The 26,147-nt window shown below is 48.7% G+C and overlaps 3 protein-coding genes across 11 annotated transcripts; 1 reads left to right on the forward strand and 2 right to left on the reverse strand.

The window, feature by feature from the left end:
• Nucleotides 1-244: 244 nt before the first annotated feature.
• asphd2 (aspartate beta-hydroxylase domain containing 2) lies at nt 245-8,974 on the reverse strand. 8 transcript variants are annotated; one of them, XM_029161056.3, is made up of 5 exons: nt 4,930-5,060; nt 4,730-4,800; nt 2,460-3,657; nt 2,110-2,223; nt 245-1,867 (listed from the first exon to the last, which is right to left on the reverse strand). In XM_029161056.3, the coding sequence occupies exons 3-5, from the start codon at nt 3,322-3,324 to the stop codon at nt 1,737-1,739; spliced, it is 1,110 nt and encodes a 369-aa protein (XP_029016889.1). In that variant the 5' UTR covers nt 3,325-3,657; nt 4,730-4,800; nt 4,930-5,060; the 3' UTR covers nt 245-1,736. The 8 variants fall into 8 exon arrangements, with proteins under 8 accessions (XP_029016889.1, XP_029016887.1, XP_055368112.1 ...); XM_029161054.2 differs by having other exon boundaries at nt 4,726-4,800; XM_055512137.1 differs by having other exon boundaries at nt 2,460-3,350; nt 3,510-3,657; nt 4,726-5,039.
• On the forward strand, nt 8,096-13,282 carry ggt5a (gamma-glutamyltransferase 5a). 2 transcript variants are annotated; one of them, XM_029163893.3, is made up of 12 exons: nt 8,098-8,508; nt 8,877-9,004; nt 9,099-9,191; nt 9,816-10,002; nt 10,097-10,257; nt 10,446-10,592; nt 10,862-10,992; nt 11,341-11,525; nt 11,661-11,752; nt 12,487-12,593; nt 12,698-12,808; nt 12,885-13,282. In XM_029163893.3, the coding sequence occupies exons 1-12, from the start codon at nt 8,339-8,341 to the stop codon at nt 13,029-13,031; spliced, it is 1,659 nt and encodes a 552-aa protein (XP_029019726.1). In that variant the 5' UTR covers nt 8,098-8,338; the 3' UTR covers nt 13,032-13,282. The 2 variants fall into 2 exon arrangements, with proteins under 2 accessions (XP_040928170.1, XP_029019726.1); XM_041072236.2 differs by lacking the exon at nt 10,446-10,592 and having other exon boundaries at nt 8,096-8,508.
• Nucleotides 13,283-13,950: 668 nt separating this feature from the next.
• Nucleotides 13,951-25,664, reverse strand: lrrc75ba (leucine rich repeat containing 75Ba). Its single transcript, XM_029162069.3, has 5 exons — nt 25,527-25,664; nt 24,769-25,434; nt 22,562-22,690; nt 21,802-21,914; nt 13,951-16,235 (listed from the first exon to the last, which is right to left on the reverse strand). Exons 2-5 carry the CDS (start codon nt 25,048-25,050, stop codon nt 15,629-15,631), a joined length of 1,131 nt encoding a protein of 376 aa, XP_029017902.1. The 5' UTR covers nt 25,051-25,434; nt 25,527-25,664; the 3' UTR covers nt 13,951-15,628.
• Nucleotides 25,665-26,147: the final 483 nt, after the last annotated feature.

The following is a 26,147-nucleotide window of genomic DNA, read 5'->3' on the forward strand; positions in this document are numbered from 1 at the left end:
AGCTCTCATACTCTAACGTGGATTAACAGCACTCTCGCCTGGAAACCTAATTAAGGACAGCTCAATGTGAGTGTCGGCACGATTTGATGTCGTAAACAGCTCGTAAATGGTCACATTTCTGTAAACATCAGAATTAAATAGATTCCTCTTGAATTGCAATGGACTAATAAAGCTGCTGAAGATCGGTTTTCACTACCTTTAGAGAGTTCACATACTGTATATCCATGAAGTGCTGTGGCAGAAGTACAGATTGTGGCTTTAATAATGGATACCATATGGCATAGCAAAATTACAGACTGATAAAAACCCAAACATCACAGAACAACAGAGATAATACTTCATAAACATTTTACACAATCTACAAATTGAATCTATCAAAATGATTTCATGGTTGGCTTTTGGAGACCGGAGAAGGAAAATGCAATCAGCTGTAAATCAAGACAATACAATACTTATAGCATTGAAGACAATCGTTTCCAAACACCTCAGGCCATTCAAGTCTTTTACCTCCACCCTATTTACAGAAATACAAACCTGATATCAAATACGACCAAATTACCAAAAACGCTTCATCTTCAGTGTTACAGCACGAGGCGACTCACGACTGGACCAAAAATGTGCTTATCTAACCATGTCTTGTGAAAGCTGGGCTGATTTTCAAAGGGGAGCACGTTAAACTACCACACCGGCGGGAGTCATGACGGAGACTAGGTTAGCCGCATCTGTAAACATTCACGTCACGGGAAACATTGGACCTCAGTTATCTGAACACACAGAGACTGAAACCCTAAAAACACAAAGAATGCTGTCGCAAGTAACAACTGGTCCAATGTGACAGACTCCAAGCTGTGACAAATGAGCCTCACATTCACTCTCCACTCTGGCTCGAACCTCCGACTGGGGTTCGTTAGCTTTAGCGTCACTTGATATAAATCAGATTTAAGGCTACAGTCACTACGATGTGTCAACAACAATCATCAACCTGTCACCTCTGAAGCTTCTACCACGTGTGACAGCTGTGTCTTTGTTCGACTCAAAATAAATCTGAATTTTCAAATGTGATCACATTTCTTAGCCCTTAGCCCTATGTAGGTGTTGCAGTAAGTGTAAAAGAATTAGCAATGTGTGCTACTGTGTGAAGTAAAAACGTGAATAGTTGACCCAAAATGGAAGGCGGTGTCGTTCTTGCATGGCGGAGAAGGCGTGTCTGCTGTGACGGTCAAAACTAGAGAGACTCGCTATTGTCTGCTTCACAAAAAGTCACAAAAAGTATCATGTACGTACAGTACTTCGCTGTCTGTCGGTACAATGTTGACCTCTATTAAGCTACAATCCATAGTTAACCCACGAGCCTTCATGTATAGAAATGGTTTCGATTGGAAATTGGCTCAAAAGGTCGAGGGACGTGAAAACGTGCGATTGATCTGATTAGTGTTCAGTCACATCATTCATCAAACATTCAAGTATATAAAAGAATATGATGACACAGGCTAAAATGTCCTCGCTGTGGTTTTAATACACATTAATTACGTGACTTCCTGACTGACGCAGATGGAAGTAACTGATAAAAGAGGCCCAACGTTTGGTTGTGGGTTATGAGAGATACTGGATGAGCTGTAGAATATGTACACAGTGAAGGTGAGAGCTGGTCAGGAGGCAGAAAAACAGTTGTGCCCCACGCATACTTCCCTAAATGCAACCTGGCTCCTGCTTGGACATGGTTTTCTCACCCACACTTATTTCCCATCCTTGTCCTCCAAACGGCCCGGAGTAAAAATGTAGTCCAAAGCTTGTCTCTCAGCGGCAGCCACGTTGGGGTGCCAGAGGTCCACCATGAAGACCACCCTGGGGCCGTCCTCCGCGCTGCCTACACACACACACACACACACACACACACACACACACACACACACACACACACACACACACACACACACACACACACACATAAAAAAGCCTACTTAGCTGTGCTTCTCCCCTTAAACCCACACGAGAGTCATTTTGCACGGGCTCCACTTTCTTCGGCGACATTGGATTATGTCATTTCGGGGTCAAATCCCGCTTTAAAGGAGCAAATAAAAGCGAGAGACTTCCTAATCCGCGTCTTACCCTCGTGAAAGGCCCTGTGGAGGAAGGAGTCGTCAAAAAGCAGACAGCTGCCCTCAGACCAGCACTGTGGCTCTCCACCGACGACCAGCTCACAGGGAGTGGGCACTTTGAGACCTGCCACAGAAACACACCACAAAAAAGGCATGACTTTGAAACCGTGTTGCTAATCAAACTCCCATGAGACATTTCCCATGTACAAGCTATGCCAGCTTGAAGCATCCTAAAAAAAGACCCTGCCTACACGACGCTACGCCTCGCTATTTATAACCGTAGAGGATATGTACAGATGGAAATAGAATCAAAACTCAGGTGAAGTAAGGTTTTCGAATGCTGAGTGGTAGACCACTCACCCAGGTGGCAGCGCAGCCTCACATTTGTGGGCCCGTAGTGCTCAGTGATCAGAGCGCCGGGCGTCAGGACCGAGAAGCAGGCGTTTCCGAACACGTTGTTGGCGATGAAGGTGCGCAGCTGGCCCAGCACCCTCCAGGCCCGCGGACACCTCCTCACGTTCAGGACCAGGGGCGTGCCCTGGTTGACCAGATAGTAGGTCCACCACTGGCCGCGGGGGGTGTTGTTGGCCTTCCAGCCCGGCGGGAGGGCGGAGCCGCCGCGGGCCGGCGGCTGGTGGTAGATGCTCTCGAACTCGGCCAGGAGGGCGGGGAAGCTCTGCTCCAGCAGCTCCACGTCGTGCCGCTGCACCTCCCTGGAGAAGAACGGGGCCGACGGCAGGTCGGGGAGGAAGAAGACCTCCGGCCGCTGGATGGTCGGCCGGCTGTTGAGGTACCGGCCCTGGTCGCGGACCCCCTTGTGCACGCGGCCCATCCCCGACCAGGTGTAGCGCTTGGCGTAATCCTGCAGGCTGTGATACAGCCTCTGGTTCAGGCTCTCTCCAGCGCTGGTGCAGCGGAAGCACTCCGACGACTGGCAAAAGGCGAAGCCGTTCTGCTCCTCCAGGATGGAGCCGTGCTTCCCTTTCCCCCGGCCGCGGCAGTCCGAGCTCATGAAGCCCCCCACGACCCCCCCGATCCGACCGGGCCCGGCCAGATACCTGCCACGCAGGGGGCTGGAGCCGTGCTCGCGGCCCACCCTGTAACAATACCACATGAAGAGCAGCAGGACACACATGGCTATGGCAAACGCGCAGATCTCACACTCCCTTATAGACTGCATGCCTCCAGCCACCATCTCCCTCACACTCTCCAGTGACCACTCCATCTTGGCTCAGTACCGGACTGCTGAATCTGGAGGAAATGAAAAAGTGCTGATGAAAGGTCAGTTAACGCGTCTTTGCTTGATCCAGACTGAGAGGGGCCGCAAAGCACAGGCACAGGCAGTCTAGTGTCAAGCGGCTCTTATTGCCCCCCCTGATGTAAACAGTCTGCTGATTTGATCTGACACACTTGCTCTTCAGTCCTAACATTTCAGCAGTGTGCGCCGGGGGAAGGTTTCTCCGTGCATGGTGTCTGGTGGTGCGGTATCTGTGCTGCTCCCTCCCTTGTTCTTTCAGACGAATGCAGACAGACGCCGCGCCTCGGGGTTATCCGTTCTCTGGGAACAAAGACAGGAGGAAAGAAGGAGGGATAAGAACGGAGGAGGATGCTGTAACTGACAATAGGAGGATGCTACCGCCCCAAACTATCCACGGTTAATGTGCCGAATGACTTTAAATGATGCCGACGCGGTTACACAACGCTTTGTGTCTGTGAAACGTATCTTCCACCTCAGAGCCTGGCAGCGAATTCCCATCCTGTATGCACCAGATGTAAAACACACCTGCTGAAACTCACCCACTTACCCACTCACCCACACACCCACACACCCACACACACACACACACACTTCTGCTGCACTGTATAAAACCATGAGTCATGGACACAATGCTGCACATACTCCTTCTTCTGTATTTCCCTTTGCGCACCACGCACACATATAATCACCGGCGCGGCCGCACACAACAGTGCATTACGTAAACGTAAACAGTGTTGATACCCACCCACATTTATAATTGGAATTCATAGGTTGCTCAGCGGGAGCTGCATAAATGGATCCTCGGGGGGAGGAGGAGGGGAGGGAGGGGGCGAGCTGTAGTCTGTGTAACCGTATGCTATCTAAGTAAAATAAAACACCGGATTACATGAGTGTGGTTATATAATGGTAATAGACCGGCTGCCAAAGCGCAGGGAGTGCAATGCGTCAACTGTGATCAGAACTCTACGATGTGCTCTCACCAAAAATGGTCGGGTAATCCTGCTCCGACAGATCCTCCCCTACATCCTGTCTGACAGCGTCAAGACGCCCCCACATCGCCCCCCGCTGCTTTTTTAGGACGGCCCGGCCGTCAAACCCGACCGCGGAGCCGTCTACAACACACCCTCCACCTGATCCCTTCAACGCCTCACGGGCTCCGTCAAACGTGGCCCATCAGAGCCGCCGCCGCCGCCGCCGCCGCCGGGGCCGAGCCGCCACACGAACTGGTGACCAACATATTGATGAGCTGCAACGTTCAATAAGCTACAGCGCACGAGCAGATGGCGACAACGGAGCTCCCGTTCCCCCCACGAGCAGATCAGTGTGGCCGTTCGGTGCGTTGGCTCGTGCACTGGTTTGCGTCCATACCTACTCAACATTCATGACTGTCGCTAGTGGAGAGCAGAGGCGCACAGGTGTTTCTCCAGGCGAAGCGGCGCACCACTGCAGTGCACAAGGTAGACGGGTATCAGTCGCCAACATTATAGCAAATGTCTCCAAAATAAGCAAAGGAAGTCCTGACTGTAATCGACAGCCAACATACACTGTAGAAAACAACGAAAACTGTCCTACCGACGATTTGACTCGCTGTCCGCCTGTCTGTGGTGGACAGCAGCGTCGGGTAGGCTTCGGACAATATTGTTGTAAATACTCGGGATCCAACGGGGAAACCACCCAGCGTCAAGTACCCACAGGAATATGTAACTAGACTTCCGGTCAAACCTTTCAAAATAATCAATCGGCAACAAAGTGACGAAGGAGCCATAGTCCAAGCCTTCCCTTCAGACATGGCAAAATTGCTAAATCCTACATCTCCCCCCAATAATAATGTGAATCATACTTCATTAGACTATTGCCACAATGTCAAATACCCCCAACCTTCAAATTTTATGCTTTCAAAATATAACAACTATGTCTAACCAATATAAGTTTATTTCCTTTTTAAGTGCCACCCAAAACTACAAATAACCCCCTATAATATTGTCATTTCTGTCAATCAGCTTTGCTTCACATAACCATTGCGTTACAGGCTTCTTCATTTCCCATGCTGTAAACATTAAAACATTTTATTATTTTCTTTTTTCATAACTTTTGGCAGAAAGGAAACTAGGTAATATAAGGGTGGAAAATTCAATTAAACACAATGAAACTGAAAATGCAATGTTTATTATCATACTAAATATGTGTTTCGAAACTTAATTCATCTATTTGGCTGCACTATTTTTGTTCAATTTCACATATTTAAAGCTATATTTTTCGAAGGCTTCTACTTCTTAGTCCACTTAGAAAATTAAACAACAATTAAAACAGATGCAGCATCAACCTAAAACAACATCTGCTTTCCAAAATATGCGGTAAAAATATTTTATTTTGAAAGTGAAGTATCTTTCCATCCGGAATTCCTCGTTATTGCTCGGAGGCTTGACTACGCTGAAAGCGTCTCTTCCGTATGTCGCCTGCTGTTAACTGCAGACAGCATTTCCCAAGATGCATTGTAGCTTGCCGGGATTTCGCCCTCAGCAGTAAAACAGCAGCGGTTTGATGGTGATGGATTGTGACAAAAATGGCAACATGACCAACAACACAACCTGGAAGAGTCGAACTGTAGATCTCACCCATGGGCCTCCTCATCTCCCACTGACTCCCAGGACCTGGAGTCCAATAGTGAGTCTGCAGGTGCATAATCATATGTGAGGTTAAGGCTACTTTCTGGGTTATAACATTTCTTGGTTCATCTGTGAAGTCATTTTTTTTACAGATGAGGTTAAAAGATTCTTAACACATGCTATTATTGATGTAGTCCCTCTAGTTATCTTAGAGCTCAGACGGCACTGAAAACAGTGTAGTCATATTATAGGTTAAAAATACATTTTATAAAAATTATATATATTATAATTATAAAATTAGACAAACTGCGACACTGGACATTGAGAAGAACGCTACTTTGTTTTAAATGCAAAAATTATCCGCTGTACAGTTGTCATAATAGCTCATTTGTCTTGTTCACCTTTGTGTTTCCACCCTGTTGAGAGCATCACCCAGCCGTGAGGGAGTCATTGCGGCATAATTTGAAGTGAAGCTCGCTGCCAACTCCCTTCCTTCCACAGGTGTCGTGACAGATATACGATAATTATTGTATTTATACGACAGTTTTGGTGTCTGTACTGTCCACGATATCGTAGAGCCAATATACGATAGCATTGACACTGCCGTTAATATTTTGGTTTATTTTGATTGACGCGCACATGACCGACGACTGCTTTCTCTCATACCTGGTTGGCTCCTCCTCTCTGTCAATCACACCAGCAGGTGCTGATTGGTGCAATTAGCTGCTCGTGTTCTTTTGCACAGTGGCATCGTACATCCAGCATCGCGACAAAAGCGAAAATAAGCAAAAACGAGTTCAGAACCGAGGCAGTCTAGTGAAATAAGAGTCCAAAAAGCAACCTGTCTGGTCGTTAGACGCTACGTTTCAGGGACGGATTCAACCTGTTGTTGGGAGTGAAGCTAAGGCGTTTTGCCGGTGCTGCGGCGTTCATTTCGTGTCGGACATTACAGTGTTAAAAACAAGTCAAAGCGCGCAACACGTGAAGTCTCTAGCTCCGAAACTTAATAAAGTAATGTTTAATGAAATTGACTAACCCTCTGTGTCATTTCCTTATGTTATGTGCACATAGGATAGTGCACAATTTAAGTGCACTGTGATTTTTAAATATGTTTTTCGTTCATACGATAGTTTGGGTGAAAATACGATCATTTGAAAGCGACAGTACCATATGTCTTTACTTACCACCTGATACTACACTGTACGCGGGAGCGCGCACCGCCTCGTTAAGGCGTTTAGGTTGGTTTGTCTAGGACTACAGCTGCTTATTTCGGTCTCAAACTGCCATAACTTGTAAATATTATCCTCTACACATTTTCCAGTGGACGCAGTGATGCAACGTCATTTAGGCAAGTAGAATTCCTTTTTGGTACCATGAAAACAAGCCTATTGCTGGTTATACTGGTTTCAAACTGGTACAAAAAGTGATCAGGTGCACTGGATGTTAACTAAATGTTTAGTCTTATCCAGCAGTTGCACTTGTTGGCAATGTGAAAACAGCATGTTACTAGTTCAACTGGTCTCAAACAGTTCCAGAAAGTGACAAGATGTACTGGATGTTTATTGAGTCTGTTAATGTAACCAAGCAGAGCTTCATGAACTTAAGATGAGGCAGAACAAAGCCTTCAGTAAACAGATATTGGATTCAATCACTTTGAGGCAACATAAAACCAGCATTTTGCTGGTTCTACTGGTCTTAGGCAGGAACAGACAGTGGTTAAGTGAAATGGATGTTTATTCAGTATGTAAATATAACAAAGCAGAGCTCAGTGTATTTAAAATAAGGCAGAATTCAGCTGATCCAAAGATTTGGGCTCTATGCGCGTTTTGGCAACATGAAAGCATCTTACGGGTTTAACTGGTCTCATATATATATTAAAAGTAGTAAAATAACTTGGTCTCTCGTGCAGTTTAAAGCAGACACAAAATGTGGAAGAACAAACATGTTGCTGCAATAATGAGTCGTACATCTGAGTCCTGGCGTCATGTCTTAGAGTTAAACCGTTACGATCGACGACTGCTGTAAAGCGAATTACGGTTATTATTACGGTTGTTTACGCAACATCTACACGACGTGGCATCACTGCGACCACTGGAAAACGTGCAGAGGATAATATTTTAAAGTTATGGCAGTTTGAGACCCAAATAAGCAGCCGTAGTCCTAGACAAACCGACCCAAAAGCCTTAACGAGGCGACGCGCGCTCCTGCGCACGGCGATCGAGGTGGAGCCAGGCTCCCCGGGACACGCCCCTCCTCACGGGTCTCCCGGTCGGCGGGCGAGGCGCCCAGTGAAGTTGTAATGATACAGCCGACAACATCTGTGTGAGTGAGATGCAGCCCTACTAACTGCACTCCAAGTCATAGTACAACCAGCGATGGCGAGGTCAAAGGCGAGGGTGTACACGTGTTTCGCGCTGACGACGCTCTTCGTGGTTGCAGCAGTTGTGTGTATTGCCGTTCTTGCGAGACGTGAGAAGTGTCCAACTGGTGCTTTCCTAAAGGCTGCAGCGGCCGCAGACTCCAGGAAATGTTCCGAGGTTGCACGGTGAGTGGTGTTTTACACTTTTCTTCTGTTTGTTTGAACAATGGAGAGAATTTGTGTGGCGAGAATTACGCACATTACGCAATTATACACGTCTTACGATTGACGAGAATGCTTCGACCTCAGCTTAAAAACACAGATAATTGCCCGTTTAAATGTCATTATTTATGTATTTATTACTTCCATGACTGATTTCACAAAACTAGCACTGGTTTGATTGCCCATTAAGACCAGTGGGGGACAACATCACCTTTCCCCTTGGTGCGAGTTCTGTAGAACGGGCAGCCTATGTAAAACACCTTCACCTGTATCAGATACATACAGAACTACAGTACCTGAGACAGTCATGCGTGGTCCTCCGGCTCTTTTAGGGACATCCTTCAAAGAGGGGGCTCGGCGGTAGATGGCGCCATTGCCGCGCTGCTGTGCACGTCCGTCATGAACCCACAGAGCATGGGCATAGGAGGGGGGTCCATATTCACGGTGATGGACAGATCTGGTAACTTTCTTTCATTTGGCTTCAGCTGCAGCAGAACGGAGCGACCTTGTCACGAGGAAACGCTGCTCAGTAATAACCAAGCTTCTGTTCAAAGGGAAAGTGAAAATCATCAACTCCAGGGAGACAGTGCCCAGGAAGTTCAACTCCAACCTGCTGAAGTCTTGTTCCAACACACTCTCAAACTCAGGTACTGGTCTGTCGGATCGGATCACCGGAAGATCCGCATTGTTTGAAAGGAGCCACTCTCGTTTTTCCTGCTCTGTGTTTGGTGTCAGGAGAAAACTGATCCCCACTTCCTCCAATGCTGCAGCATTTTGAATGTATTTTGATGCTAAATACAACAGTTCAAAGGCTTTTAAAGTGCGCTATTATGGCTGCATTTCATTATGTGAAGGATCTAAATACGTCCTCTACCACTGGAGATTTTACTTTGGTTAAAATCTGGAAAACTCTATTTACCAGATGGTCGTGGAGTGTCCACGAAATGTTTTGTCTATGCCAAGCCTGATTTGTACACAGTGTGCAATGGATTACATACAAAGATCTCGGAAATGCCAACACAGAAAATATAAAGCTCTGAGCCAAGACCACCAGAGTGGAGGAGCAGACCTCATTGCTATTAACCTTACTGCAGTATGTTAACACTACACACAGCACCTGAGTGTACATTCAGCCTTTCAACTAAACTAACCTAATAAATAATAGTTCATATCGTAGTTGTAATATAAATAAAACATGTTGTAATGCACAAATGAATACCTTTAATTAAAAAAGAGCACATGTAACGACTGGCCTACATTCCTTCTTGCAGGTAGCCAGTGGATTGGAGTCCCGGGGGAAATTCGAGGCTATGAGCAGGCACACAGGTTGTATGGGAAGTTGCCGTGGGCGACCCTCTTCCAGCCGACCATCCAGATGGCCAGACGCGGCTTCCCCTTGCCTCCGGTCCAAGGTCGATACGTCTCGTACATCAATGCGAACGACACCCAGTCACTGCGGTACGAACGGCTTCACCCGAAACGCAGACCCATTAGAGCGTCCCCTCAGTGTGAGGCGTTCGCTGTGACCTCTCATTGTGCTCACGCGTTCCAGGGAGTTGTATTCGGACGAGAATGGAAGGCTGCTGAAGACGGGGGACACTGTGAAGTTTGAGAAGCTGGCAGACACCCTGGAGACGATTGCCGAGCACGGGGCGAACGCCTTCTACACTGGGCCAATAGCTGAGAACTTAGTGCGTGACATACAGGAGGCAGGTATTGTCAGACGGTTTCCATCCTGATTCTATTCCATCCGTGCCCGAAGCAATAATCTCATTACAGACGAACAAATCAATTGGGCCTGAAGTGAGCACTCAGAGTCCAGTACGCTGCCTGCGTCCATCGAAAGTCCTGATTACGGTCAGTTTGGCTGAGCAGACGTACTTGTTCGTGTTTCTGCTCAGGAGGAACGCTCACCGTGCAGGACTTGGCCGCCTATACAGTTACAGTGAGTGATGCGTGGGCTGTTCCTGTGGGAGAGTACCAGATGTACATCCCCCCGCCCCCCGCAGGAGGCATCATCCTCAGTCTCATCCTGAACATCCTGAAAGGTCGCCGCCGCGCACAGACTGCGCCTCTCACACTGCTTTACATTACAGGATGCGTTCTGCCATATTGCAATTTACACGTGTAAAATTCTTATCTGCCGCCTGTGCTATATATGACTCATTTACATGGAGGCTGAAGCCAAAGGCAAACACATGCTGATCACAGGCGTCTGTGCTTCGTAGGAGAGGGCAGAGATCCAGCATCAGAGGCAGAATTCAACAGGAAGTGAAATTCAAAAGTGACTGAACAAATGTTTTTTTTTAATTTCCAGGTTATGACATGAACTCAGCGTCTCTGAGGGGGGAACAAAAGACGCTGACTTATCACCGCTATGCTGAAGCTTTTAAGTTTGCTAATGGCTTGAAGAAAAACATCCGGGATCCAGAATTTGGCTCAGAAGAAGTAAGTTTCCGCTGGAATAATTAGCATGGAAATAAAAAAAGAGGAGTACTTGCTTCGCTAAGTACTTACATTGACTTTCTAACTGTAACTCATCTGCCTCAGTGAGACAAAAGCTTTTCTACCCACGTTACACTGAGGCCTCTGAATGAGTCAGACTTTTCCTGCTGTTAAAAGTTCGTATGGGGAAAAGGAGATAATTAAGCAGATAGCATCCATCCGTCGGGTTTATTGTGCAGCTCGTTGGCTGAGCAGAACCGCTACATGTTCCAGGCAGGCAAACAGGAAATCACATTACAATTGGTGCCTTTTGTGATGCACGTGTTCTCAAATAAACTCCAATCTTCACAGGCGGCCAGGCGATTATTAGAGGAGCGCTTTGCGGAGCACATACGGAGCCTGATCAGCAGCGACGAGACTCACGAGCTCCAGTATTACAACGTCACCCCGCATTTGGACGGCATGGGCACCACGCACGTGTCTGTGCTGGCTGAGGACGGATCCGCCGTGTCTGTCACCAGCACCATCAACCACATGTCAGTGCCTGCAAGGAGCCGCCTCACAGGCGACAGCGCACAAAGGAGTGTGGCTGTCGGCGTGAAAGTAGATTTAACAAGTCCTCGCATTATCACTCGACCAAACGAGAGCAACGAATGTTTTCCTCTTCCCAGATTCGGCTCCAAGGTCTTCTCTGCGAGCACCGGAGTCATCCTCAATAACGAGCTGTCGGACTTCTGCGGCAGAGCCGATAACATCTTCCCTGGTAATGCGATCGGCAGGATTTCCTGCTCTCCCCTGCTGAGAAACGCTAGAAATCCGAGTATCGGTTTTCATCTTCGCGGAGAAGATTCCGTTTCTAGTTTAAACGTTGTTATTGGAGATGAAACTCAGTATAAAGAAAAATGGCTCCAGGCAGCTAAAACCAAGTGGAGCTTTTGATTAGATTCTATTTGCTGTGGTGTATTTGCATGTTATAACTCGTTTCGTTATCAACCACACTGAACCACGGTTCAGTGTGTTGGTTGTAAAATATGGATTGGAAGTGTGATTATTGTTAAATGCGCCCTTTATGCAGCTGCTGTTTGCTCTTGGGAGTTTAAATGAGTTTTTCCAGACTTCATAGGGTAAATGAGTCACTGGAGAGTAACAAACTGTAGAGTTCTCTGAACGACTCAGCTCCACGTGACACATTTCCTTCTCTTAGAAATGCCAGAAGATTAATAGTGATTTCTGCATTTTGTAACCTTCAAAGATGTCCAAATACAATCACTGGGTTGGACGTGCAACAATGAGGAAGTCAGTCGATCTCAATAAAACCCGCGGTTAAAGCTACCTAAACAAAGGCCCACGTCAGGACCCAGTGAATTCCCTTCACACTCTGCCGCATGCTTGTGAATCCTGGCATTCAAATCGTTTCGCTTCTTGTTCCGTCTCCCATTGATGAGCCTGAATATTAAGCATGTGTCCTGTCAGTCACGGCCTCCGCTGTGTTCCCAGGGGAGCAGCCTCCCTCCTCCATGGCCCCCGTCGTGCTGAAGTCTCCATCCAGGACGCTGGTGGTCGGGGCGTCTGGTGGGAGCATGATCACGACCGGGATCTCCTCCGTACGTGTCGGTCACGCTCACACTGAGATAAATAGCGCCTGTCGTTGCCGAGTGTGTCTATCTGCGAGATCCCCTCATCCCATTGTTCCGTTTCCTTCCTTCAGATGCTCATAAACCACCTATGGTTTGGGAAGAGCCTCAAGGAGGCCATTGCGGCTCCCGTCGTTTTTGTGGACGCTCAAAATGCGCTAAAGTTCGAACCCGCCTTTGACAAGGTAACACATTCACCGCACAACACTGTGCTGCTTTGGTTTCCTCTAAACCCCCTCTCTCTCTATTTTCTGACCTCAGAGTGTAATAGAGGGCCTCGAAGCGTTGGGGCACAAACGTGAAAATGCCACTTTCTTCTACAACGTGGTCAACGTCGTGGAGAAGGACGGCGACTGCATCTGTGCGGCGTCCGACGCCAGGAAACTGGGCGAAGCCGCCGGTTACTGAGACCAGGAAACAGCGACGCTGCTCTGAAGGAAGAGACCTTCCTGTTGTTGGAACAGCCTCAGCTGCATTACATTGACTGTTACACTGGAGCTGTTAATAGTGTTTATCTCAACATGCTGTATATGAATTTTATTTATTATACAGCTTGCTTTCCAGTATCCAATTGAAGTGTGATTATATACTAAATAGATACTATATAAAATATCTTACATGTTTTTTCTTATTATTATTAAAGACAAAATATGACTGCCCATCCTATCTGTGCAATATTAGTTCGCAATGATCACCTGACTTCTTCATTTTGTTTTTTCATAAATACTTTTGGTGCTTGAAGATGCAGCAGCTGGAGGAGGATAATCAGCTCGTGCATGCGTCATACACGCAGGACAGCAGCTTCCCGAGAAAAGTTTCTGAGGAGCCGTGACTCAGAGTCTGCATCTGTTAAAGCGTCCAAATAATCTGTGACTGAAAGGTTAAACGATGGCTTCCTCCGTTGCCCTGTCACATGATGTTTAGACCTCGGGGGGCGTGACAGTCCCACGGTGCCCTGACCTTATAGGAGCCACCTGTTGCAAATGCCACATTACCACATGCCTGGCAGCAGGAACAGAAGGGTGCCAGCGGATGATCACGGGTGGGACCTCCTGCTGTGGCCGCCGTGGCGAGCAGCGGCAGCTCAGGCGCTTCCCCGACAGCTCCCAGCAGCACAGACACGGCACAGCTCCACCAACCAATCACAAATGGCACAGCCTGAGCTGTGGGGATTTTTTTTTTTAAATATTGCCCTATTTGCAGACTAATCTCTATAAATAAATCCTGTTTGTTTCTGGGAGCGGCGCTGGCGACCCACGTGGCAACAGTTCGACGGCGCTCTCTCAAGTTGGGAGCTTTTCAAAATAAAACCAATTCACACATCCCCTCTTAGTTTGGATCGATGCTTTTATTGGCAGTCAGTGTTCGGCATGAGACGAAAAGACGCAGGCCACAACAACAAAGAGTTCGACGTTCGACGCACAAAACATAAACTACAAACCTAGTGGACGATAATCTCCATATGGATTCAACACAGGACATTAAGGGCATCTGCTCTGCGTGCACGGCACATTTAATGAACTATTTTCTGCTTGTTGTGTGAACCCTTCAGATTTAATGGTAGCAGCTTGGAGCAGGAGGTCACCGCTCAGTTTTAAAGTCATTATTACACCTACAGAGTCCGACAGGAGATTAAACACCAAAACAATAACACAAATAATTACACCAATTAGACGCTTTACTCTATAGACACAGATAATAGACATTTAAACATTTATTTCATATATATATATGATGCTTTTTTATGATCTTTCTAACAATCATGAGCAGTTTGGTCACCGTTTCACCTAGAAGAGATACGCCCGCTTTCAGCTTCAACTTTGTAAATATGTTTAGTTACAAACACCTTACACAGAGTATATGCTTTGGACAAACGCAAATATGAAAAGAAATGGTGCCTTAAAGTGCACTGCAGTGTTTCGGTCAGTCTAACGTCATCATATGCTACTCTAGACAGACTCTAAACAATAAATAACAGTCATGGTTGTGTCTTATGACAAACACAGGGCCACAGATTTTCAGTAAATGGGGAAGGCAACATATATTTGGAACGGCAGTACAAGGAGCAGCGAGTAATCTGGATTAATATTGACCTGTAGTGTCATAAATGAGACTGGGGGATGGCTACAGTAGTGCAATAAATAGAAAGGTGAATATCAGCAAGGACAAAATCAAAATGGCAGCTGTCTATTGTTGGGTTCTACCTGTTCTCTTCTAAGATTGCTTTGTTCACCAGTGGTGCACAGAAATAGCCTGTGGAAACACAACAGAACCCTGTTTTCTGTCCTCGTTGACATTTACACACAGGCCGCGTGGGCATTCACAAGTAGACAAGGTGGGGGGGGGGGCGCAAAAAAAGTCTTGACCTAGCAGTTTTGCTGGCGACACGTGACGGGTGGTTCGGCTGTATAGTCTGTTGAACTTGTGTCATAGCTTTTGTTGGGAGATTAACAGAGAACACACAATGTGGAGCTAGGCCCTGCCTGCCAGAGATAGTCTCAGTCCTGGTCGAGGGCCCGGTGGGATCTAGTGTTTCCAAGCTAACTTGAGTTCCGCTTTCTGCCACCGCTGGGATGCCGCTCCTCCATCCGGCCGACTGATCGAACCCTCCTCGAGACCGGCCCTTCGGCCGCCGCCGCACAAAGAAAGACAGCTAGAGAGGAAGGGGGAGACAGAGAGCGAGAGAGAGAGAGCACTGGTTCGTTAACTCTTCCAGCCCCCCCTCCAATGAAACCGCACCTTGTTCCCAAGAGCACCATCCACCAACACAGTAAGTCCTCCAGTGTGACTGCCACTATCTTGTGTGGGTTAACTCAGAGATGGTTAGGAGTAGCTTGGGAGCCGTGTCAGGACGAGAGGCTCGCTTTGTGGGTACCGGTCCCCTTCGTGCCTCGGAGAGGTGACAGGGCTCGTGGTGTGAGGGCGAGAGGACGAAGGAACTAACGGAGTGCCGTGGGATGACGTTTCAACCACAGTTGAAGGAGCCTCGGGAAGAAAGGGCCACATCACCTCTCGCAGTAGTGGAGGGTGAAGTCTTTGGAGAGCTGCTTTTCCCCCAAGCCCCACGGCTCCAGCTCCAACTTGCTCCCCACGTCGTCCTCGTCGCCGTCGTCCGCCTCCTCGTCCTCCTCGTCCTCCTCGCAGTGGCTGGGCTCCTCTATGGACGTCTCCAGGTGGTAGCTGTAGGGCCGGCCCTCCGTGTACTCGTAGATGGTGGGCAGGCTGCTCTTCAGGCTGCAGCGGCGCCGCAGCGCCACCAGCAGCGGCTGAGGCATGGTGAAGATGTCCACGTTGTTGCCCAGGTCGATCCAGGCCAGGCTGGAGAACTTCTTGGGGTCTTTGAGCGTCTCCGTGAGGTCCTTGAGGATAGCCAGGGTGAGGCGGTTGCCGTTCAGGGCCAGCGTGCTGAGTTTGGGCAGCGTGGCCAGCAGGGGAAGGAGGAAGCGCAGGTTCTCGTCCTGGAGCTCGGTGAAGCTGACGTCCACGGCCACCACGCTGTCCCGGTTGCTCTGGAGGTAGAAGGCGACCTGGCGCACGTCGCGGCTGGACAGAGGGATGCCCGACAGGTCCACCGTGTCGCTGGAGAGCTTTTTCTGCAGGGTGGTCTTGAGGCTGTCGGAGAACACGGAGAGAGGGAAGCGTGAGGTTTCTTGCTCTGGAACACGAACGCACACACCTGCTGTGTTCATGCCTCAACCCGTGACCCATTCCCCCGATTCGCACGTTGGCAACGGGGCCTCGGTTTTTGAGCCGCGTGTTTCCTGTGTTGTATAAAGGACGGGCGAACGGAGCGGAAGGCTGACACAGAGACTGCAGCGTGGGGATTTACTAGTGTAAACAGAAGTCCCAAAGCGTCCAAGCAGGCCATCGGCTTGGGCTTAAAGCACCGAGGGCCGTGACCTAAAACCAGAGCGGCTCCAAAAGCGAGGCTTTTCAAAGTGGACAGCGGATCCGGTGGCTTCGTTTGGGAGCTCGCTTAGTTTGTTGGTTAGCAAGATGGTCCTACTGTAGAACCTGCTCACAGCTATGAGTGCGGGCCCAGGACCACAGCGCCAGGAAACACGAGAGGCTTTAGCAATTTTCAAACGTTTTTTTTTTTTTGATAAAGTCTTTCAGACATAATGCTTCACTATATTTGCTATAAAAAGAATTAAACCTGCTTCATAACACGCAGTGAAAAACAGGTAGAAAATGAAAATGGCTGAATAATGCATGACTCGTAATGAGTGACTGACGAGGATTCATCATAAACTCCCGTTGCTTGTCATTAATAAACAATTAAGTCACTCTGAATTCATGTAATTGGTTAACACTCATCAGCATCATCAGTTAGGAACAGACAGAACTTTAACGTCCTTAATTGTACTAACGTGTTACCACATGGCTTGAAATTCAGCTAGAAAAGCACAGAAACGACAGCTTAGACGTAAGCTGGGTATTAAGATGTGATCGGCTCGTCAGCAGTGATGGAGACTGAGCTGCTCCGGTTCCCTGCATCCACATTAACGCCTGATGTAAATGTGAACCGATGCCATTAATTATTGATCCACTAGCGATCACATAAACTCACAGTGATTTGAATCATTTTTTAATGTAGGTGAAAAATTCAAAACCACTTTCCATTATTGAAATGACTCATTTAGAGGCCGGACGGAGGCGCGAGCTGCTCGACCACTGGACGCTTCATTTGTTCAGGGCGTGCGATTGACGCAGCGTAACGTGATTTATGAAGTAGATGAGTCACATTAGGAGTCCTCTTCATTGTCCCAATACTTTGTTTACATCCGTCCTGAACTCCCCATCTTGTCTTGAGGTGTTTTTGACCCGACCCGTCTCGACTCATTATTATTCTTCCCATGATGACGGCAGGGAGTTGAAAAGATTAAAGCGTCTGACCTGAATAAGGAGCCGACGCCGTGGTTGACAACCTCTGATCTGTGCACAGTCAACTGACAAAGCAGAACGCGAGCGGCGCACGCACCCCGATCGACCATTTTGAATTGCTGACAGCGGATCAGTCAGATCCCTGCGCCGTCGCTCCATCTGTGTCCCACCGAGCGGAGCGCGCGCCGTGAGTCACGAGCCCGACTGGCTGTCAACACGTCGGCTGCAGCGCTTTCTGTCTCTTTCGGCTCACTTTGAATCTAATTATGGTCGGTTTTGTTCTCCGGAGGAACTCTTTGTGATCACTGAGTGTCTTTTGACGGAGCTCTGTGAGTTCTACTGGTTTTAAACAGAGAAGTGAGGTACAAGAAGCGCCTGGCATTTCAGGCCAGCGGGCCGGTGCCAGCTTGGCCCATTTGGTAATTAAATCCAAGTGGGCCCCTGCGAATTCCTTCTATTTTTGCAGTACTTCCATTTTATTATTCCACAACTATTGAACAGAACAGGAATAATATGAAAGTAAGGCAGTAAAGTAAATTCTAGGTATTCTGTACAGGGCAGAATGTGACCGTTAACCTCATGCTGTTTCGCTTCCATCCCAGTTTTGTATATTTGTGTTTAATTGGCACAGGCTCTTGCCCTTTTGTTTCCAGTCAGGCCCATTTACTGGTGCCCAGTTCCCACTGACTGACTGTGACGTCTGTGCGGCACCTGTCGCTCGTTAAGCCTCCGAGTTCGAGTCTCTTTTTGGTCACGCTGAAAATGACAGCTCCTCGGCGGCACCTCCACCGAACCGGCTGCTTTCAAACGCGGGTCCAGTAATAGAGTGATGAGAGGGGAAAAAATAACAAGGGGTACGGAACTCGCAGGCGAAGTCGGGGTACGGGGGGAGTTTAATCAGTGTACCAGCATACATCCTATGAGATGAAGATGCTCCTCCTCCTCCTCCCTATTGTCTGGAGCCGGCAGCCTTTTGTATGACAAAAATCTCATCTTCACCAGAGGCACAAAGTCCTAATGGCTGCAGCCTGGCAGAGGCTCCCCTGCAGGTGTGAATTGGGTTTGATCACATAACTCCCTCTTTTTCAGGCCGACTCAGCCCTTTGAGCTCTCGGAGGCTGATAAATGCGCGTCTGCGCCGCTTTCATCCCTCCTCCAGATTAATCTGAGCGGAAAAACAACAGTGTCACAGATAACTTTGAGGTGATTGTTTTTTTTTTTTTTGTCGCCTTAACATCCACGAGCTCCCGACAAACATGAAATAGGGTTAAAGAAAGAAGCGACTCTCCTGGATGTTCATCCTACGTCCTATTCCATGTCAGGACGAGCACAGATGGCTGCTAATCAAACTACATGTCCACTACACAGTGAAGTCATTGTTGAATTGTATAATGAAATCCATCTCTCAGGTCCTGCCTGTTTAACATGGGGCAAGCAGAGTGCATCTCTACATGTCACTGGTTTAATATAATAAGGCAGCATTTGAAATCAGTCAGCGTAAATCAGATGAGTCCTATGATTTATTAGAGTAACTATTCTTAGCGGGAAGGAAAGCTCCAGCTAACCAGGATGACCGTTAGTTTGAATGACTTTTAATAAATGTTATCCAGGAGTTCAGTCTCCCATTGGCTTTGCTAGAGAGTGGCTTCCATCCACCTTCCCTGCTACACTCCTCTCTGCCTCCAGCTGACAACCTCCTGGCGGTGACATCATCCTTATCCTCATCATCCTGAGCATCGGGGAGCTTTTCATCATCCCGAGTTCAGCTGATGTCACATAGAGACGACATCCAGACGACAACATCTGAATTTGAAAGGAAAAACCAAACCCTTTGAGGTGATGTCATCTGCAGGATTGATTTCAGGTGGGAGCAGGGAGGTATGAACATAGGGAAACAGCAGCAGCAGCCACTGACCAGTAGTTTGGGTTATTTAGGTAAGTGCTGTGGTCAAGTGTGGCTGATGGCACAGAGCGACTGTGATGGGACGAAAAAAGGTCACGGGAGCGTTGCCAGTTGTAACGCTGGCGTGAAACGACCTCTAAGGTTGCGGTGCCCTGCCGCGGTCACTGCCTCCATCCAGCCCATTGTCAAAGGTTTTCTATCAAAGTAAACTAGTCGGATAGCTTAGCGGGATTAGCAAGAACCTGACATTAATTCAGTGTGGCATTTCAGGCTGAAAACGTGTGTACAGTACTTAGAGCGACTGGTGTGCGGCGCTAATGCTGGATAATGAAGGGATGAACAACCCGGTGGCATTAGAGGAGACTGAGCTGATTGTGTTTCCTCTGAGCACAGAGAACGCTCACAGTGAGACTGTTGCATTTTTGGACAGATGAACAAAGATGGAGGCTGAAGTGAGGTAAAATCCCCTCTGAAACCAGATTCTTGGCTCACCTTTGTTAATGCGGACAAATGAAGCCCTTATCCTGACGGGGGAGAATTCTACGCGTACGGTACCTGAACAGGTACAGGGATGGAAGCTTGGAGTCACACAGTGATCCACAATGAATAGACGCATGTTGTCAAAAGTCAATTAAAGTAATATATTGCATCCTGGGGCGGCTGTGTTGAGAGGGGTCGACTGGTCACGCATCAGTGGTTTGATGCCAAACAAGAGTCCGTGGGCAAAGCACCGAACCACAACATGGCCACAGTGGGACGTTAATGTGGAGCAGCTGCGGTTTAGATGCATCTATATGTATTATTTTAACAGCTGTAACACAAGCTGGGATTAGTTGGATCACAGTGTGAAGCAGATCTACTGTGGTGAAGATGGTTGAGACAAGTGTGTGAATGATCATGAACCAAATCAAACTGGACTGGTATTATCCACTACATGGAACATCTGCACTGTATGATGAAGGACAGTATTTGTATCTACTTACGTTCTTGTGCTTTAGTAATAGTTGGACCAGTTGATTCTAACCTGGGTGATGGGATTTGTCATCAGGACCAATGATAAAAACCATTCCATGGCAGGTGGATAATAACCGTCTCTCCTGAAAGATGAGCTAAACCAGCCGCAGCATTGACAGCAGGGATGACGTGCATGTTAAAACATCTGGATGTCACGACTGATGCAGGATATTTAGTGAGTTTTCGAACAACTAACTGCAGCTTTGCACATACTTTGCAGACACATTGTGATATTCTGACTTTCAGTAAGTGTTTTTATCCAAATATTTGTATTTGTTTTAAAGCAATGCGTCATGAATGGTTAATGGATGAAATATGACTATTAAAAGTAGTAGAAAAGTAGAAAACAGTTTTTCCAGACACTGAAGTGTGAGGTGGATCTCACCGTCAGAGTGGCTGCATCTCATCTCTTCATACAGTAGCACTGACAGGTGTTTGTTGGTGAACACAACAGCATGCAAAGCTGTCAGCGCTCACAGCATCTGCTGTATTAATATTCTGTGATTTTTTTTTCTATTTTAATGATTCATGCTTCTCCTGCTGTCTCAGCCGGTGTCAGACTGTCTCACTCTCTGCGGGTTTATGAAGCCAGCAACATGACTAAGTAAAAAAAAAGAAGCCCTTCAGCTATAGGAACTTAGCAATGGAGCGTATCTGCACATTTTTCGGAGACGCTGTCATTGTCTGTTAAATCCCGCGTCTTTCTTCTTCTGGCTGAATTAAACATCCACGAGCACAACAAAGCTTTCCTGGCGTCTGCTTCTGTCAGATCTCTGCCGATATGCCTTCACTTTTTCTCAGATTCTACGTGCTCATGTCTCTGACTGACTCACATGAAACCGGCCTCATCCTCCGTTATTACCGTCTGCAGACGACGCGCGCGCCAGTCGGCTAGAATAAGCAATTAAATCAGAGTGAATTATTATCGGCTGTTGGTGAACAGGATTACACCCGGGCCCTCAAAGAACGAGCTGATTCCCTATTCATCATCTGCACATCAAACGCAATTAATTCTTTCATCAAGATGAATATATATGCATTTTAACACAGCCCTCCCAGCTTTTATTGGGCAAAAACAGATGGACAAAAAAATGTCCCTGTTCCACTTTTGGAGAGAGAGAGAGAGAGAGAGAGAGAGAGAGAGAGCGAGAGCCCGGTGGCAACGTGCACATCCACTGCACAAACCTGAGCACTTAAAAAAAGAGAGATGACTGACAAGTGCGGTTGCCATGGAGTTCCCATCGGGTCAGCCCCGTGGCCAGCTCTGCCCCAGTTCAGCGTCAGCTAAAAAGATGGAGAGCTCCACAGATTGGACGCTGTGTGCTTTGCAGGGCTGCAGATTTATTACAGGCTGGACGTCGGGACCGAAGGGCTTACCAGGCCTGGGATTTCCGTCTGGACATGCTCTGCCTCAGCCACTTAGAGTGCGGGGTCAGGTGATAGATCAGCTGTCTGCAAATCTTGTCCGAAGACTTTATGGTGTCTGCGTCCTGCGGAGCAGAGCACAAGGCGAGTTCAAAATGGTGCAGGACAGGAGCGATGCAGCATCTTCTCAAAAGCTGACTCTCAGAAATGAACAAAAAAATTAAGTGATTGATGCATTTTGACACTTTCCAGCCTTAAAATGTATTAAAACGCAACAACCTGCCACTGGAACATCTTTCGCATGAAAACGAAGAAAAAAGATGTTATTATTTGCAACGCCTGGAGCTCATCCGCCACAAAGCACAATGTGACTGCCTTAGTGGAGCAGGAAAATCTAATCACATGCAGTGTGAGAAACACAGGAAGTTCACAAGAGAGAGGCGAGATCCAACACAGCCACCGGTAAATTCAGTTCATTACCTTTGTTGCAGGCGCTGGTGGCCGTGGCCTATAAAAATAATATAATATGCACTTGCAATTTTGTGGATATTTACTCCGGCTTTATGAGTTTTCAGGCGTGAGATTTCACCAAACTCCATTAAACAGCTCCTCCAAAGCAACGCTTCTTTCAGCGTTCGATCTGCGGAAATGCCGATGACATCCTAAGATTGAATTTTCATCGATCGCCAGAACTCATTACTTAACAAAGGAAACCCAGCGGGGGCAATGGCTTCTGTTGCCGAACAGTGGGAGCTGCACGCGGGACGCGCACCTTCTTAGGACACTGCATCTCCCGAGCCAGGCTGAGCAGCAGCTCGTGCGAGATCGGGTCCACGAGGTTGAGGAAAGCGGCGTTTTTGTACAAGATGTCGTTGAGCGAGGTGCCTTCCAGCCCCAGATCCTGTCAGGAACAGAAAAAAAACACACACACAGGGAGAGAGACATTACAACCACGGCGAGGTGACGTCACAATGAGCCGGCGACTGGAGCCGGGGCCGCTGCCGTGTGACTCAGACTGGAAAGATAAAAGAAGCGTTTGGGTTTAAATATTCATTCAAAAAGACAGGAGCTTTTTCCGCTAAAGTAGAAAAGCGAATTCAAGGGGGGGTCGCGGGCGATGCTGCGCCTGGGCATATTTTACCACAGGGCATGTGCCGACGCAAAGCAGACCAGTGCTGCCCGAGCCCACGTCACGGCTGCACACGCAGTTTTTTAGCACTTGCCCCCTGAAAAAGAGCTCCACAATCTCCATGCTTAAGCTGCATGGCGACGTATGAATGCCCCCAACCTGCACTGAACTGTTTCCTAGTTTACCACGTCGGATTATGTGCGATTTACAAACGTGCGCGGCGCATTGTGGCGCCTCCAAAGAGGTCAGAACTGGCAGCTGTCGTGCAGGATTAGTCAGGAATATGTCGAACGAGTGAAACCCACTAAAAAAAAAACACAAGATGACCCCAGGTGACCTTTGGAGTGTGATGAGACAAGTCACGTGCCGTGCGGCTGTGTGGACGGAACCGGACCCCCTGCCTCCACCTCCAGGTCCCGACGGGGCCAACAGCTGTACAATGGCGAGCACTTACGCGGCCCATGCAACTTTAATGAGCGAAGCCTGAAGACGCACACGCCGTCCGCATTGATTGTCATTGGCCGTTTGAGAGGCAGCTCCACAGAACAGACTCAGCCCGGAAGCTGCCCGTGTTTTTTTTTTTTTTTTTTTTGAGCATTCAGGTGTAAAAATACCTCCCGTCTGAGTTCAGACGCTATCGACCGTCACGCGCGAGCCGTGAGTCGTCGGCGCTGCGATCTTCGTCATTACAGGAGCCGAGCTCGGTGTCACGCGCCAATTAACTGCTCCGCAAACTCCTCTCAGATCCGGCGAAAAGAGCCTCCCGGATGCGTGGCTTCCACTGTGGCAGTAGCGCTAAAGGCTGGCTTATTATGCGAACAGGGGAGCTGATTCAGGGGAAGAGCCCGCGTCCCCCGTGACGTGGCTGTCACGGAGCCCGGGCAGCCAGTTTATCTCCTCGGCTTGATTAAGGAGGCTCCGCTCTCCACTGTCAAGGCTTCAGAGTAATTAATGCCGGATGGGCCGACAGCTAAAAGACAAAGGAGGGCCTGAGGGCAGGAAAACAAATGAGATCACACATCTCCAATACACCTACGTGCACTATTCCTCCGCACGTCCCACAGCGCCAGAGAAACGGGCGTTGAAAACTATCCTATCGCTTAAAAATGCACCATCAGCCTCGAGGAGCTGGAAACTGGGTCATGGCCACGCTAATCGACGACAGCATCACATGAAATAGATTCTCGTTTGTGTGACCTTTTTCTCTCATTGTAAACTTTAACACAACCTTTTGCAGAAACCAGATGTTTTGTATCTTTTGTATTGTGGAACTCGCGTCTCCGGGGCTTGTGTTGTTGTTGCCGGAGCACAGGCCATTACAGAGGAGGGGGGGGGGGGGGGGCCCTAATGGGCCCGTTAGAGCAGGCGAGGAGAGGTGAGGCTGACCACAGAGGGAAACAGGGCCGATGCGAGGGGGGTGGAGCAGCTTTGACTAAATGCATGCATTCCGACCAGTTTCCCATCCTGTGCAAGCTGTCCTCGCTGATCAGGTGCGGGCCCACGGCGAGGCTGCACACGGTGGTGAGTCACATGCTGTCTGCCACTCCGACAGTGTGTCACGGGTCCACTGCTCTCCGGGTGGCCCACTTTCTAAAAACAAACGCTCCCGGAGGAAGCGGCCGAAGCAGAAACACTCGAGAGTCGCGACGTGGGGGAAAAATACGCGGCCAGAGGTGGCGAGAGGGGGGTCAGAGGTCAGGAGAGGGTGAAGCACGCTCGCGCTCACGTCGCCATCTGTTGCTGTGGGACGCGCGTGAGCACGTACGGCCGCCTCCGAACCCAACGCTGCAGCGGCAGCCGCGCGGGCGCCGCGTAAACAGGTCCGACCTCACGCGCGCGGCCCCTCTTACCTTCCTCAGTAATTTGAGCACGTCGGTCGCCTGCTCGATCCTGCGCTCGCGGAGCAGCTTCTGGATCTCCTTGATCCACGCCACGCGCCTCATGTACGGGCTGTGGTTGGTCCTGCGCAGCATCCCGGGCAGCTTGTCCGATTTCAGCATCAGCGCAAACAGAAAGTCCCCGCCGCCCCTGCCGCCCCGCTCGCCCTCAGCGGCGCCGTCGAGCAGCTTGCGCCGCTTCTTGGAGAAATTCTCGTTGTCGAGGCTGCTCTGCCTGCTCAGCCTGGAGCCCATGGCGTTGCTTCGTACCGCAGGTGCGCGCGGCGCTTGTGCTGCACATCAGACAGTATTAGCGATCAGCCCCCAGCTTTTTTTCTGCCAGCGGATGCTCCTCATTGGAAGGTGGAAAACAGCGCCGTGCTGTCTGGCGCGGCTGCGGGCGAGGCGACGATCCGGCGCAGAGCCGCACGGCGTCCCTCGACGGCGTAATTATACCGGGCGCCCGTTGCTGAATTGATATTCGCAGCGCAGCTTTGCTCAGAGGCGAGGATGCTGCTGCATCCCGCATCCGTCTCTGCCTTACGCTGCTGTTTAGGTTTGTGCAACGTGGAGCGTCCGACCAATCCGCGCATCCGGAGCCCGCTGCGCGTGTCTCCTCCCGAGCGCGAGCATCTCCCTCTGTAGTAGCAAAGGACGTGAAGGAGAGTTACCAGCTACATAAATCCACCGGTTTATTGAAGTTTCATTTGGCTCTGAGGTGTCAGATTTACCCTTCAAACAACTGGAAGTTTGTCTTTATCCACGTGTTTCGCCTCTGGCTCCGAACTAAACACGATCTTCTCCCGTGGCATCAGCTGTCAAATCTCATCGGCATCCGACTTTGCTGCTTTGACCTTTCTGGCAACGACTGTATGAGCCACTGGGGCCATTGTTAGAGGTCCCAGAGGTGGAACCCCGACCTCCTCTCAGCGAGCTACTAATAAGAGACAAGATGCAGAAATGCACTTTAAAATATTAAATCTTACTGTAAGGATGCGCGCAGCTGTTGACAGCCGCCTCAGGACCCTCTCGTCTCTGCTCTCTAATAAATATTCCCTGTAGCTGCCTCAGAGTCTCCCAAGACCGCGCCTGCCGCACGCTTTCCTGGAGGTTTTAATTATGACTGACTGGTGGCCTTAATTCAACGTATCGTTCTCATCCTACTGATTTGTGTTGTCACAGCTTCGAGGCAGCGCTGGTGAAACAGACCTTCGCGTTTGATACTGTCTGTGAACTCAAAGTCACCTCACGATTTCACATTGTACTCAAATATATTTTTCTCGCCGCCTCCATTAAGCCAATATCACTACAGCGGTCATATTATTAGATATCCATTCACAGCAGGAGTCTAA

This window comes from Betta splendens, chromosome 9, assembly GCF_900634795.4.
Source record: "Betta splendens chromosome 9, fBetSpl5.4, whole genome shotgun sequence".
Classification (NCBI taxonomy): domain Eukaryota; kingdom Metazoa; phylum Chordata; class Actinopteri; order Anabantiformes; family Osphronemidae; genus Betta; species Betta splendens.

What these genes read in the sequence shown, in the direction of transcription:
- asphd2 (XM_055512138.1), bottom strand. Translation starts at nt 3,324, where the DNA reads ATGGAGTGGTCACTGGAGAGTGTGAGGGAGATGGTGGCTGGAGGCATG. An exon ending in GAGGCTGCGCTGCCACCTGG is followed by an intron (nt 2,224 to 2,459) that starts GTGAGTGGTCTA and finishes TTTCTGTGGCAG; the next exon opens with GTCTCAAAGTGCCCACTCCC. An exon ending in CCACAGGGCCTTTCACGAGG is followed by an intron (nt 1,868 to 2,109) that starts GTAAGACGCGGA and finishes GTGTGTGTGTAG; the next exon opens with GCAGCGCGGAGGACGGCCCC.
- ggt5a (XM_029163893.3), top strand. Translation starts at nt 8,339, where the DNA reads ATGGCGAGGTCAAAGGCGAGGGTGTACACGTGTTTCGCGCTGACGACG. An exon ending in CAGAATTTGGCTCAGAAGAA is followed by an intron (nt 10,993 to 11,340) that starts GTAAGTTTCCGC and finishes CAATCTTCACAG; the next exon opens with GCGGCCAGGCGATTATTAGA. An exon ending in AGCCGATAACATCTTCCCTG is followed by an intron (nt 11,753 to 12,486) that starts GTAATGCGATCG and finishes CTGTGTTCCCAG; the next exon opens with GGGAGCAGCCTCCCTCCTCC.
- lrrc75ba (XM_029162069.3), bottom strand. Translation starts at nt 25,050, where the DNA reads ATGGGCTCCAGGCTGAGCAGGCAGAGCAGCCTCGACAACGAGAATTTC. An exon ending in TGCTCAAATTACTGAGGAAG is followed by an intron (nt 22,691 to 24,768) that starts GTAAGAGGGGCC and finishes TGTTCCTGACAG; the next exon opens with GATCTGGGGCTGGAAGGCAC. An exon ending in AGACGGAAATCCCAGGCCTG is followed by an intron (nt 16,236 to 21,801) that starts GTAAGCCCTTCG and finishes GTTCTCCGACAG; the next exon opens with CCTCAAGACCACCCTGCAGA.